This window comes from Anarrhichthys ocellatus, unplaced genomic scaffold (assembly GCF_004355925.1).
Source record: "Anarrhichthys ocellatus isolate YVR2014 unplaced genomic scaffold, GSC_Weel_1.0 scaffold67, whole genome shotgun sequence".
Classification (NCBI taxonomy): Eukaryota; Metazoa; Chordata; class Actinopteri; order Perciformes; family Anarhichadidae; genus Anarrhichthys; species Anarrhichthys ocellatus.
Window position 1 is genome coordinate 1,528,364 of NW_022280097.1, and position 14,594 is coordinate 1,542,957.

Consider the following 14,594-nt stretch of genomic DNA (forward strand, 5'->3'; position numbering starts at 1 on the left):
AAAAAAAAAAAAAAAAAAAAAAAAAAAAAAAAAAAAAAAAAAAAAAACTTGCAACGGAGCCTACTCACGTAGCCAGCGGGGCTTTCATGTCCTTGCTCTCGCTCGCATACATGAGGGAGGACAGGCCCTGGAGACGGTCGCCAGGGAAACCCAGCAGGTTGATGATTTTGAGCAGGTGTGGCGGCACCATGGAGATGCACAGGTGGAAGAGGCCGTAGCCGAAGCTGACGGAGCCCTTGAGCCGGTCCAGGGCCTCGGCCGTCACGCAGTTCTCCTCCGGCGTGTTGTGGTTGGCGTTGTCCGTCGGGGGGGACTCCTGGTGGACCGAGGGCCTCCGCTGGCAGGCCTCCTGCAGCTGGCTGATGTCACTGTAGCACTTGTTGTACATTTTCCACGCCTTACGTAGAATCCAGCCTCCTTTGATGTAAGCTGTTAGTGGATACGTAAGGTCATTAATTCATCTCTGCAGCTAATATGCATATTCATGATCAGTTAGTCTGTTAGTGGTGCTCTGACCAAAATATCTCAGCAATTCTATGAAGTTTGTATCAGATCTTCATGTTCCCCTCAGGATGAATTAGCATTAACTTTGGTGATCTATTCACTTTTTTATCATTGCTAATTAGCGAATGTTAGCATGCCAACTAGTGGTGGAATACTACATGTATTCAAGTACTTTAGGTACAAATTTGAGGTATTTCTACTACACTTGAGTCTTTTCTTTTCATGTCACAGTTCAGAGGGAAATATTATCAGTTCAACTTCACTACAACTATATGACAACATGGATCATTACAAAGTTAGTGTAGTAGGAACTTTTTGAGCAAACCAACAATGTGTATCAATAAAGTTCCTGAGCTTTAGAACAAATAATAATGTATTAATATTATAATAATATATTAAGTCGCTTGACTGATGAACTAAACGTGTCAGCACAAAAATTCACAAACTAATATTTTATGCTTACACACCTGACTTCACAAAGCACCTCAGCAGTAACGATATTATTCCATTAACTCAGTTAATCCTCATTAACATTTCTGAGCATGCTCCTAAATAAAACCAGGTAAAGTGCTCTACACTGTTAACTGTAATATGACGTCTTTATAATGTCCTGTTCTTGAGTTATACCATTCACACTAATGAATATACAGTCTATGGTCTACATGCAGTCAGTCCTTCAAGCACACACCGCCATGATGACATGGTCACTCTTTGTACCTGAAAGCTCCTGCTTGACGAAAGAGAGCACGGCGAGGTACACCTGACAGTCGGCAACAATAATCTGTCTCTGTAGGCGGTCCACGACCACAACACCCGACCTCTGGGAGTCCATCTGTAACACACACACACACATTCAATACAGCGGTAATACTCATAACCTGCATGCTGAATGACCCGCAGCTGCTAGCCAGCCCCCACACTCCTCGCCCAGTTTGTTGATTACATTTCACAGAAGCACTTGTAAATCTGAGAGTGGGTTTGGCATGATCTCACTGCTGACTGCATCATTAGACACGACGGCGAGGATATAAACATCATTATCTGAACAGCAGCCTGTTCTGGCGGCAATATTAGGAGATAGCGATGGTGGAATTTGTTCACACAAATCACGTAAAGAAATCTATATGGGTGAATTGGTGTTCTCGCCTCTTAGATTTTGACAAAAGCAGTATTATTGTCTTTTATGCCACAGTCCGTTGGGGGGTGTGCTCAAATTAAAAAAAATTCTCAGTCAACTAACACATTAATTTAATAACAGATTACTGAACAATTAAGAGATCTGTGAAACTGAGTTTCTCCACAAAGAATCACATAAAAGCACCACTTTTAGTCTCGTGTTTACCAGAGATGTGTTCATAAGTTTGACTAGTCGACTAAGAGGTGTATATATACACTCACCGGCCACTTTATTAGGTACACCTTGCTAGTACCGGGTTGGACCCCCTTTTGTATTCAGAACTGCCTTAATTCTTCGTAGCATAGATTCAACAAGGTGTTGAAAACCATTCCTCGCAGATTTTGGTCCATATAGACACAATGGCATCACGCAGAAGCTGCAGATGTGTTGGCTGCACATCCATGATGCTAATCTCCCGTTCCACCACATCCCAAAGGTGCTCTATTGGATTGAGATGTAGTGACTGTGGAAGCCATTGGAGTACAGTGAACTCATTGTCATGTCCAAGAAACCAGTTTGAGATGATTTGAGCTTTGTGACATGCTGCATCATCCTGCTGGAAGTAGCCATCAGAAGACGGTTACACTGGTCATAAAGGGATGGACATGGGCAGCAACAATACTCAGGTGGGCCGTGGCATTTAAACGATACTCGATTGGTACTAAGGGGCCCAAATTGTGGCAAGAAAATATCCCCCACACCATTACACCACCACCAGCAGCCTGAACACACAAGGCAGTATGGATCCATGCTTTCATGTTGTTTACACCAAATTCTGACCCTACCATCTGAATGTCACAGCTGAAATCGAGACTCATCAGACCAGGCAATGTTTTTCCAATCTTCTATTATTATTTAATAATTATTTATTATTATTCTATTATTATCATTTTAGTGAGCCTGTAGCCTCAGTTTCCTGTTCTTAGCTGACAGGAGTGGCCCCCGGTGTGGTCTTCTGCTGCTGTAGCCCGTCTGCTTCAAGGTTCCACGTGTTGTGCGTTCAGAGATGGTGTTCTGCATACCTTGGTTGTAACGAGTGGTTATTTGAGTTACTGTTGCCTTTCTATCATCTCCAACCACTCTGCCCATTCTCCTCTGACCTCTGACATCAACAAGGCATTTTCGTCCACACAACTGCCGCTCACTGGATATTTTCTCTTTTTCGGACCATTCTCTGTAAACCCTAGAGATGGTTGTGCGTGAAAATCACAGTAGATCAGCAGTTTTTGAAATACTCAGACCAGCCCCAACCAACAACCATGCCACGTTCAAAGTCACTTAAATCCCCTTTCTTCCCCATTCTGATGCTCGCTTTGAACTTCAGCAAGTCGTCTTCACCACGTCTAGATGCCTAAATGTATTGAGATGCTGCCATGTGATTTGCTGATTAGATATTTGTTTTAACAAGCAATTGAACAGGTGTGCCTAATAAAGTGGTTGGTGAGCGTATATAATTTGATTTGATTTTTTAAATTAAATATCCATAGTGTTGTACTCACACTTTTTTTAATCTTGTTCCTGATTGTCTCTATGACTCCGGCGCTGTCGCTCTCACACAGCTTCTCGGTGGTCCTCAGGTCGTCACAGGCCGTCTGCATCTTCTCCTCCTCAAATGTCATCATGGCGTTCTGCAACGCAAAGCAGTCATAACATTTTGCTCTTAACACATCTTAAAAAGAAAAAGAAAAAAAGCTCCAATGCATTGTTTGTTGCGCTCAAGCTGGATTACAAACAGAAACCGTCTTGTAATACGAGGGAAGGAGTGTTATGTAACAGTGTTGAAAAGGACAAAGGGCCCTTTCGTGACAGTGAGCGCAGGAACACGGAGACATCTGTGCAGCTGGAGGTTTGAAGACGCCACACAGCCAGCACAATCCGAAAATCTTCACTCCGTTGTAGCTGAAACCTCTTAAGATCAGCTTGAAACGAGTGAGGACAACAAATGTTGTGAGATTCAACTGACATTTGTGGTTTCACGTTTTGACATTTTCTTGCATAACTGCGGCATTCTCTCCATTTATGTTACATGTATGAATGCCCACCAGGAGGGTCAGATGCCTTCAGGGCCATTTAGTATCTGGGGGACAGAGGATGACATCATCTTTAGCTTCATGGTGTGTGTGTGTGTGTGTGTGTGTGTGTGTGTGTGTGTGTGCGTGTGTGTGTGCGTGTGTGTGTGTGTCCATCACAGCATGAAGAATCTCCCTCTCCCATCAGCGATGGATGCAGCGTTACAGTAAATGTGCTTCTCTGCAAGAGCATGGCTGTTCTTGAGAGGAAGATTCATCCATTATGTTAATGGACGGAAACGCAGAGGAGAGGAGGCCAGTGGTGACAATAGTGAGCGTTCAATTTGACAGGTTGGGTTATTTCAGGTGATACTGGGAGGGGGGGGCTCTCCCCTAATAATCCTATTTATCGCCAGCTGAGATGAAACTCACCAGGAAACTGACGAAACTGGCCCCGAAGCTCATCAGCGGGCTCTGGGTCCTACACCGAGAATAGGGAAGGAGAGAGATGCATTCACTGTCAGGCCAAAGAGAACGAATAACACGCATAACTGAAAGGCTGGTGACTTTTTTTTCCCAGCGAGCGCGGACAGAGCGTGCTCAGGAGCAGGTGCAGCCAGCAATCCCAGTGCTCAGCTGTCACGTCTCACTACTATGTGTTCGTCTGACGTGGAGCGTCCATCTCCCACTATTCACCATCTGTTCTTTGTGTGAGTTTTTCTGAAAGGCAAAATGCCCCCAAAACATATACTTAAAAAAAAAAAAACATGTTAACAGTGGCTGGGCTTGTCCATGATGAAAATGTTCAATCAGAAAGGGGTGTGACAATGTTAAGACTGACAGCTGGAGGCCTTAAAAAGCCTCACTCACTGATAACATGCATTTGGAACTGTATAGCCTAATTAGTAATGTGTTTGAATGACACTGTTAATTATGTGGGGCACTGTTTTCACTCTTTGTATAGCAGTAGAACATGCTGTACCCGGTGTTCTCGATTTCACTGTGATGTTTTAACCGCTTGTGACTTTATTCTTGGAGTAATACCTTGCTGATAGTAAGAGGGTTAGGCATGCATTATACTGCAACAAATCATCATGGCATGAAATGACTACCTGTATCTCCTGAAGAGCTCGTCGCTCTCTTTGAAGCCGTTGTTGAGCAGCAGGTTAATGCCTTGCAGGGCCATCTCGGCATCATCTAGCTGCTCGGCCTTCTCCTCCACCTGCTGCTGCTGCTGGGACTGCTCGGGACCCGCCATTGTTTGTGCTGCAGCGCCGCCGGCTGTTGGATTGAACCGGTGCGACGGGGAACAAAATACGAACGCGTTTCCTCTCCAAAGCAAAGCCGCATTGGTTTATTCCCGCTGGTGTAGGAGACGGATTGAAACAGAGACGCGCCTCTGGTCGGCTAAAAAGAAAAACAAAAAGATAAAAAAACTAGTGCGGCTACCGCAAGCTCCAGACAGTGCGCTTTTAGGGGTATATAGGACACTGATGCCCAGACGGGCTCGCTCACTCCGCACTACAGCGACGCACTCTTCATCGTTGTTATTCCCGACTATCTGCGCGTTCACACACTAAAGACACGCATACCGTTATTTGCCACTAAATCTGCCGTCCGTCAGTTTCCACCTCCACCCCCTCCCCCCCGCTACTATGCTACTCCCCGCCTTGCAGCAGCAGCATCCGACGCGTTACATAACGAGGATCCAGGCTGCTGTGCTGCTTCTGTCTGCCAGCAGCACGTCAAAACGGCCTGGCGTCGAGAGACAGCGAGATCCTTCTTGTGGCACTGGCACCTCTGTGGCACTCAGCGGCACTCAGCGGCACACTCAGCGGCACTCTCTGTGGCACTTCAGCGGCAAGCGTCAGCTGTGGCAGGCGAGCTAGTTCGGCACCCGTCAAGAAGCTGCGGAGCTGAGGGGGCGGAGCCACATTTCCTGAGAACACACATTGTTGTGTGTTCTCACACAACAATGTGTCACAGTCACACAACAGGTCAGCTTCCGTAAATCAGTTTTATGATTTTAGTTGAGTCACCGGAGCCACCCGTTCTCTGTATGCATCCTTAGAGTAAGTACGTTGTAATTTTTTGTTTCTCATTCATTTTATTTAAGTATGATTTTGCTGGTTTTGCAACAAAAGGGAACATAATACACTCTTTCCAAATTATTACTTTTACAGTCATTTACAACAATCGGCTAAAATAATGAAAATAAATCATCCGTTTTATTATCATTTAAAAGTATATATATAAAAAATTTAAAATTAAAATTAAAACCCATAAAATGTCCAATCCAAAAATATATGTCTGAAAATATCTTCACTCTTCCTCTGCTTATATGTATATGTATGTCAGTAGGTGCCACAAGCTGCCAGAGGGTGCCTCAGGGTGCCAGAGGGTGTGCCAGAGAGTGCCGCAAGGTGCCAGAGAGTGCCAGAGAGTGCCACAGGGTGCCAGAGAGTGCCACAGGGTGCCCGAGAGTGCCCCCCTGGTCCGTGTATGTTTTGATAGTCTGTTTTATGGTTTATTTGTTTTTTCTTTTGAAGAGCAACGCAAAGTAAAACAGGTAGTCCGGAAGTAAGAATATGTCAAAATAAAAGTGAAGGTAATAGAATGACCGTATGCAAGAAAATGGTAACCAGGGTAACACTAGAAGAAAAATAAATAAATATGAATAAATAAACGTGGGCTGATGGGAGTATGTTAACAATAGTTGACTACATGCGATTTAATATTAATTTATCCATGTACACAGCAAGAATCAAGTTTTCGATTAATCTGTGGATTTTTTGATGCAATACAGTTTGTAATATAGTTTAATCAAAGTCATTTTTATGTGTGCAGAGTTGTTGCTATTTATTCTTCCACCGTATTGTGCTGCTGCTTGAGTGAACACAGAGCATAGCCTGCAAAAGGAGACGCAGATTAAGAGTGTTTACCATTTCTACCACCAGATGGCAGTATACATGTATTTAAACCATAGATTTGTTATATTTACCTGTGTCTTTGTTAATTGTGTTATTGATACAGATGTATTTAATGCAGGTTATTTCATCTGATATTTGATGTTGATGGTTAATTTGCAACCTAGTTGTATACATCATGTATTTACTTGTTATTTTTATGTAATAGAAAAGTGAGCATGTGTAGTTCATGAAGCAATAAATAATGACAATTGAAAAATAAAGAGACGTTTGGTTCATTCTTTTCAAACACTAAGCCTAATTTACCTACTTCATTGATTTAATTGTCACACTTAAATCCTGAATTGACTGGTGAAATAGAAGTTAAAAGGCCAAGATGAGAAGATATAATGTTGGTCAAATACTGTGGTCCAAATAAAATTACTTCAGTTTTATTGCCATTGAGATATAGAAAGTTTGACTCTAGAATATTCAAAAAATTCCTAATCCCTCTGACTGCTGGCGGCACCCTCTGGCACTCTCTGGCACCCTGCGGCACTCTCTGGCACCCTGCGGCACTCTCTGGCACTCTCTGGCACCCTGTGGCACTCTCTGGCACTCTCTGACACCCCGCGGCACCCTCTGGCAGCTTGTGGCACCTACTGACATACATATACATATAAGCAGAGGAAGAGTGAAGATATTTTCAGACATGTATTTTTGGATTGGACATTTTATGGGTTTTAATTTTAAATTAAATTTTTTTTATATATATATACTTTTAGATGATAATAAAACGGATGATTTATTTTCATTATTTTAGCCGATTGTTGTAAATGACTGTAAAAGTAATAATTTGGAAAGAGTGTATTATGTTCCCTTTTGTTGCAAAACCAGCAAAATCATACTTAAATAAGATGAATGAGAAACAAAAAAGTACAACGTAATTACTCTAAGGATGCATACAGAGAACGGGTGGCTCCGGTGACTCAACTAAAATCATAAAACTGATTTACGGAAGCTGACCTGTCATAACAACAATGTGTGTTCTCAGGAAATGTGGCTCCGCCCCCTCAGCTCCGCAGCTTCTTGACGGGTGCCGAACTAGTACCGCTCGCCTGCCACAGCTGACGCTTGCCGCTGAAGTGCCACAGACTGCCGCTGAAGTGCCACAGAGAGTGCCGCGGAGTGCCACAGAGTGCCGCTGAGTGCCGCTGAGTGCCACAGAGGTGCCAGTGCCACAAGAAGGATCTCGGCCCTGCACGAGGCGTCATTACGCACGCGGCGCATCGCCGGAGAGGAGGATGGAGCAACGAGGCCCGCTGAGGCGAAGCAGCATCCTGTTTAGCCATCCTCATCCCCAGAGGCTCATCAGAACCACAGCCCTCTCTTCCGACCGACAGCCAATAGACCCGCGGTCACGCTGATGACATAATTATATATAGTATAGTACTATACTTGCTTTTGTTCTTTTTTAACCAGGTTATCGTCGCTCATCTGCATGCCTGCTTCTCGGAGGCTGCAAGAGCATGCATTGCACTAAGTTTCACATTTTGCATTTCAGTTGTATAACTTCAATAACAAATAACAGTCTATAATATATATACATATATATTATACATACATACATACATACATACAGGCTGTTATTTATTCGAATTGAGGCTAAAGTTATTCGCAAAACTGTAATTCAATTACATAAATCATATACGTGTCATGCTTTATAGCATTTCCTGTTTGTTTGTTTTTTTGTTTGTTTTTTTATGTCGTCAATACCTGGCAGTATAGGGGACCGGAGTTTGATGGTAGGCTACGGGTGCCCCGTTCACTCCAGAAGAACAGCTGCCCGTGTAGGCCCTTTCTCACAGCAGCCACTTGGACATGTCTTTGCATTGTAAACACAGGTGTAATTAATAACTAGCAATTCATTATGGCCATTTAGGTGTGCATGCTGGCTCGCTGAACGTTGTCATGTATTACTAATTTATATAACAGATAATTTACGCGAATGCCCACTGACATGGTTTTATGGTTTTAAAAAGCACATATTTAGATCGGGGGAGGGGGGCACGCCTCATACCTTGTACCCATAACACCTACACCATTTTGCTGTATAGTGCACCGCTGGTAATTCAGATGCACCCGAAGTAAGTTATTTTGTTCTGTATGTAAACTTGCACGTTATGCCGATGGTATAATCTGTGATTGTTGAAGGATCCTATGTTCACATGTGGGATCCACACGCTGGGTAGCACAGTGTCACAAGCTGGAGGCTCAGGATCAAACATGCCATTTGTGTTCAGACATGCCATTTGTTGGCATGTCTGAACACTTCCTCCACTCTGCGGCCATATCACCCCTGTCCTCCACACGTGCAAGGGGCTGGTTATTGCTCGCCGGGCATGGCTGGATCTGAACTTCAACATGTCAACACAGACAGGATGAGTCAACAAATCAGCAAGGGGGTGGTGCCTCGAGGTCGCTGACTTGCCAAGTTTGAGTCTGAAGTGTAGCAGCAGAGTCTATATCCTGATTAGCTCTCGGTGAAGACAGACATGGAGCTGGGATCAATGGTTGGTGCCGTGAGGAGTAAGAGGGTGCTGCTCGGCGACCAAGTCCGTCCCGCTGTCATCGTGATAAAGGATGGGAAGATCCATCAAATCCTCTCGGACAGCGACTTTTCTGGAGGTGAGGTAAGCCGGGTATCATTGGTCTCAGCATTTTTAGGATACTTCCCCATTGTACTTGTACAAGGCCATATGCATTGATTTAACCCTCCTAATACATCTATTTGCACTCAAACAATGGCGTTGTTGCGATTGCAGGTGTTGGACGTGGGCGACAGCGTGGTGATGCCGGGCATCGTCGATTGCCACGTCCACGTGAACGAACCAGGCCGAGCCTCCTGGGAGGGCTTCTGGACCGCCACCAGAGCCGCTGCAGCTGGAGGGGTGACAACCATTGTGGACATGCCGCTGTAAGCTCACTCCCAAAAATCAATCGAAACCTATGAAGGCAAATCACTGTCAAAATCCGAGAGCGCATATGAGATCCACGCGCGCACGCAAATCAAACAGCCGCGCGCGTATTTTATTTTGACGAGCGCTTTTACAGAATAAATACATACGTAAATAAATAGATGCTGAAATAAATGAATAAAAGTATAAATAAATAAATAAATATGGAAATAAATAAATTTATGTATAGATAAATAAATAAAAGTTGATAATCAAACAGGACATAAAGAAATACATATATTTATTTCTACATTTCTTTTCACCTACATTTATTCATTTATTTATTTATGTGTCTGTATGCCAATGAGGTGGGAGGTCCTAACCTCTGTCTAAAGCAGGATTGGTCACAGGAGTGTGATCGCTTCTGGTCTACTGCTTCTGCCTTGCACAGTATCATTGATGTTGGCCAGCCCAGTGTTGCCAAATTGACAACTTTCTCGCTAAATCTGTCGAGTTTCCAAATCCCCTTGGCGACTTTCTTTGTCAAAAGCAACTAGCAACAAATCTAGTGACTTTTTCTGGTGTTATTGAAGACTTTTGTGCTGTTTTGGAGATGCTGACGTGAAGCACATATCGTTCTGCAGTTACTGTCCTCAACGAGCAGCGGGTGCTGCCATGAGCCCCTCCAAAGCACTCACAGGCGGTCAGTCTCACAGTAGCCTCGCGCAGCAGTCCCAGCTGCAGACTGTGGAAGCCTATAGTGCTGCTAGATAGTTTTTTGACGTCGTCTACAGGGATGATTTGCTAGGAATCGGTTGCTTCTCTCTTGCTCCCCTACTTGAGCAATCCTGCTTAAGAATGAGGAAGATATCCGGTCTATCCAAAGACGAGGATTGTAACCAATTAGATGTAGAGATACAATGGAGACTGGGTCCACCCACTTACTGTCAAAAAGAAAAACTACTCGTGAGCGAGCAGGTTAAAGTTTCTCGAGCGAATTTTGCTCACGGAGTGATTTAAAAGCGCTCGTCAAAGTAAAATACGCGCGCGGCTGTTTGCTTTGTGCGTGCGTGGATCTCTTTTGCGCTCTCGGATTTGAGTGACAGTGATTTGCCTTCATACAGTAGCATAAGTTATTATGTCTGGTAATATTAGTACATTTGAGAGTTACATTTGTGTTTTTTTTTTTCTCTTTTTGTTTAAAATTCCCACAGAAACAGCATCCCTCCAACTACCACGGTTGGAAATTTCCGCGAGAAACTGCTAGAGGCGACAGGGAAGTGTTTTGTGGACACGGCCTTCTGGGGAGGCGTAATTCCTGGTAATCAGGTACGGTGGTGGAGCGGCTCGGGTACAACAAAATAAAAAATACATTCTCAGCCGGACTGCGCTGATATTGCGATAAAAACACCAAACGACGGGTGTCTCCCTTGCAGCTGGAGCTTCGGCCCATGATCCAGGCGGGAGTGGCTGGCTTCAAGTGTTTCCTCATCCACAGCGGGGTGGAGGAGTTCCCCCACGTGACGGACCGGGATCTACACGCAGCGATGGCGCAGCTGCAAGGCACAGGAAGTGTCCTGCTGGTAATTTACCCCCCGCAGCACCTTCCGTAACATGCCCAAATAAAGTGTGGTAACGTCACTGAAGTGTCGTCTGCTTTGTCTCCCTTTAGTTTCATGCCGAGAGGGACGTTGAGCAGACAACACAGGAGAATGGCGGTAACAATCATTTTAAAGTGCACTCAGCTAGAACATCCAAAAATGCTATTACTTTACTTTTTGGGCTGATAAACATTACCTTTAAGCTCCAACTGCTAATCCATACATTAAGGTTCCCAGTATTGATATATCTAAACTCCATACCCCTGCCTACACCACTAGACCCTTGTCAGTACTCCACCTTTCTGCAGTCCAGACCAGATGTCATGGAGATGGAGGCCATTCGCACCGTCGCAGAGCTCTGCCTCCAGTACCAGTAAGAACATCAGCATGGTGGCAGATGAGCATGATATCATAGAGGATCCCTCTGGATAGCATTTGTTCTTGTAATTGTAGCATTGATGCCACACTGAGCTAACTCTTTCTGCTCCAGGGTGCGGTGCCATATCGTTCACTTGTCCTCTGCTAAGCCACTGGAGCTGATCCAGGAGGCGCGGCAGGCCGGAGCCCCCCTGACGGTGGAGACCACCCATCACTACCTCAGCCTGTGTGCCGAGAACATACCTGTGGGGGCCACGCAATTCAAGTGCTGCCCCCCCATCAGAGGATCTGTCAACCAGGTGAACAGAAGAGGATGCACAGTAGATGAAAAGTCTGACTGTTTTCAGAGTGAGCCTAAACGTAAAACTGGGCTTTATTATTCTTTGATCCGTCGCAGATGATTGATTTATTTCCCCACAGGAGCAGTTGTGGTCCGCGCTGAAAGCCGGGCAGATCGACATGGTGGTGTCGGATCACTCCCCCTGCACCCCAGACCTGAAGAAGCTAGACAACGGAGACTTCACTGAAGCTTGGGGGGGAATTTCTTCTCTACAATTTGGTATGAACTAGTGACAATAATTACACACACACACACAATATTTTTTTAACCATCAAAACTAAACCGGCTGCTAATAAAAAAAAGCTTAAAAAGTGACTCAATCCCCATATATTATAAAATGCCTAACTGTACAGCAGAGTTAAACATGTCTGAAGCTTGGGCAGAAGAAACAGTTTTGGTGTCTACAGCTAATTTCCCTGTACGCTATATGAACGTTATAAGGCAATAATATGTCAGCGCTTTCTTTACAATTAGTTTCCCTGCAACCGAGTTGCAATCATGCAGCAGATTCAGCTCACTAAAAAGCAAAAAAGTTTTAGAAAATTTCACAACTTAGGTTACCTAACCCAACTAGTTTGATGTGACATCATAATGCTCAGTCTCAAAATTGTGTCAAAGGTCATCGACTCATCGGTGTCCCACACACACCGAATTAATCCACTGAATGATTCCTTTTTACTGGGGAGTGATATGAGCGACGTCACGTGACACTAACATACTCTACCACAGATTTTGTTTGTGAATTTACATTCCAGTGAGTGTCTTGATATCCGAATACAAGGCTTTGAGCCGTGAATCGGATAACGCACCCAAGTTTTCCGTGGCAGCTCATCTCACATTATTCCCCGTCTATGGAGCAGCTCCAGGATTTGTCTCTACACGACAAATCCTCTCTGCTGTTGAAGCCTGAAAGAGGCACTGGCTAAAATTCGCCACTTAAACCTGGCCTGTGCGATATTACAGGGAATTAATATGCACATTTTCTTTTTGAGTGGATTAGTTGCTCCGTCCCTCCGTGTCTCCTCCCACCCATAATGCATCTGACAATCACCCACACCGGGCGAAGTTCACAGGGAGGTAAACAAGAGCCGAGTGGCAGCTTTAGAGGACCGAACAATTATTTACTGTTGGGACACATTGAGAGGGAGGTCAAAGTCTGACAATCCACAATGCTTACTTTGAAATAATTCACGAACGCAGGAGACAAAACTCAAAATATTTGAGGGTGTCAACACAATTCTCAACAGGCCTGTCAATCTTTTCAACCATTTTTTTTTTAACCATTCGCAGGTTTGCCTCTGTTCTGGAGTTCAGCCAGTAAGAGAGGCTTTCAGCTGTCTGATGTGGTGAGACTCCTCTGCCGGCGAACAGCCCAGCTGAGTAGCCTACACAACCAGAAGGGCCACCTGGCCCCCGGCTATGATGCCGACCTCGTTGTATGGGACCCAGAGAGAGAATTTGAGGTCGGTATTAAATCTGCTTCCATATTTGGGACGGAGAAGAGCTTGCTTTCATTGTATTCATTTCATTTTCTTCACAGATTAAAGAAGCAAGCATACATCATAAAAACAAGGTGAGCTACATTAATTACACGAATGATGTAAGGAGCATGTTTTTATTGTGACTGAGCTTATGATCGTGTGTGTGTGCGCAGCTAACTCCTTACCTCGGCGTCACACTGCGAGGAGTGGTGTGTGCAACCATAGTCAGGGGGCAGCTGGTGTACAGAGAGGGCTCCTTCTGCCCCCAGCCTCTGGGGAAGCATCTCTTCTTCCCTCCGAGGAAAAGTGAAGCCCAACTGTGAAGTACAATAACAACAAGCCCTAATAAACCTCAACTTATCGAAATCATTGTGTCGTCTAAGTCCGTAAAAAGCACACCCATGTTGTTTTTCGTCATCTCTCTCGCAACTTATACATGCTTTTTGTTTGATTTTATTGCCTAAACATTTGAACATCACAATTTGCATTTGTAATAAAACCGGGAACACTGACAAAGAAGTAGAAAATAAATAGATGAACACTAATTAAACAGTGCCTTCTTTTTCAGGCCTTTGAGACAAATGTAGCACACTCAATCATTCCAATTTTTCATTATCTGTAAACCAGAATATTTCAGGGATTTGACACGGCATTTTTACAAAAAATAGGACTCTCTTTCTACTTCTTCCAAATCACACAGAGCACACAGTTCCATCTTTTTGGCTTCTAGATAGGTGAGATGCAACATTTAATTCAGGGCCATACCTTCTAATTTAAGTAAAAGCTTTCAATGGAGTTCACATTGCAACACAGAATGTTCATGTGTATATATACATTACATGCATATGCCTCCTTATAGATTGAGTGGTTACGAATAGTGAGGAGTCAGCAATCAATGACAGTATAAAACCGGCAATACATTTTATTTTTGAAAGTGTGAATACGGTCATAAATGAGCACAACAAATATTAGGCTGATGGGTCCAGTAGTATGAGAGATTAGCTGCAGACAGAAAGACGCACGCAGAGACGCTCACACACGCACACACTCATGACCGAATACATAATCTCCCGGTGAAGATGGTAACAAATGCATTATTGTTCATAACCTTAAATCTGTTAATGTTACTAGACTTCTTCAGACTTTCCAACATTGTTTGAGCTCATGTAACAAGTTCAAATATATATACATTATATATATATATACATATATATATACATATACATATATATATATATATA

General features: G+C 43.9%; 2 protein-coding genes across 3 annotated transcripts in view; one reads left to right on the forward strand and one right to left on the reverse strand.

Moving 5' to 3' along the window:
• Positions 1–5,527, reverse strand: part of LOC116397528 (tetratricopeptide repeat protein 39C) — a 9,877-nt gene extending 4,350 nt beyond the window's left edge. Inside the window, exons 1-5 of the mRNA XM_031873029.1 lie at positions 4,803–5,527; positions 4,123–4,171; positions 3,181–3,309; positions 1,222–1,336; positions 69–429 (exon numbers count right to left, since the gene is read on the reverse strand). Of these exons, the coding sequence (XP_031728889.1) occupies positions 69–429; positions 1,222–1,336; positions 3,181–3,309; positions 4,123–4,171; positions 4,803–4,948 (800 nt within the window). The 5' untranslated portion in view covers positions 4,949–5,527. The remainder of the gene's footprint in view (positions 1–68; positions 430–1,221; positions 1,337–3,180; positions 3,310–4,122; positions 4,172–4,802) is intronic.
• A 2,300-nt stretch (positions 5,528–7,827) lies between these two features.
• On the forward strand, positions 7,828–13,719 carry LOC116397511 (allantoinase, mitochondrial). 2 transcript variants are annotated; one of them, XM_031872999.1, is made up of 11 exons: positions 7,828–9,289; positions 9,422–9,573; positions 10,768–10,882; positions 10,990–11,136; positions 11,226–11,271; positions 11,434–11,527; positions 11,645–11,831; positions 11,953–12,091; positions 13,163–13,335; positions 13,413–13,445; positions 13,527–13,719. In XM_031872999.1, exons 1-11 carry the CDS (start codon positions 9,152–9,154, stop codon positions 13,674–13,676), a joined length of 1,374 nt encoding a protein of 457 aa, XP_031728859.1. In that variant the 5' UTR covers positions 7,828–9,151; the 3' UTR covers positions 13,677–13,719. The 2 variants fall into 2 exon arrangements, with proteins under 2 accessions (XP_031728859.1, XP_031728860.1); XM_031873000.1 differs by having other exon boundaries at positions 9,162–9,284.
• Positions 13,720–14,594: the final 875 nt, after the last annotated feature.

Bases quoted from the DNA above. Each gene is read 5' to 3' on its own strand.
- LOC116397511 (XM_031872999.1), top strand. From the start codon at position 9,152: ATGGAGCTGGGATCAATGGTTGGTGCCGTGAGGAGTAAGAGGGTGCTG. The intron at 12,092-13,162 runs GTATGAACTAGT...AACCATTCGCAG, and splicing joins AATTTCTTCTCTACAATTTG to GTTTGCCTCTGTTCTGGAGT. The intron at 13,446-13,526 runs GTGAGCTACATT...GTGTGTGCGCAG, and splicing joins GCATACATCATAAAAACAAG to CTAACTCCTTACCTCGGCGT.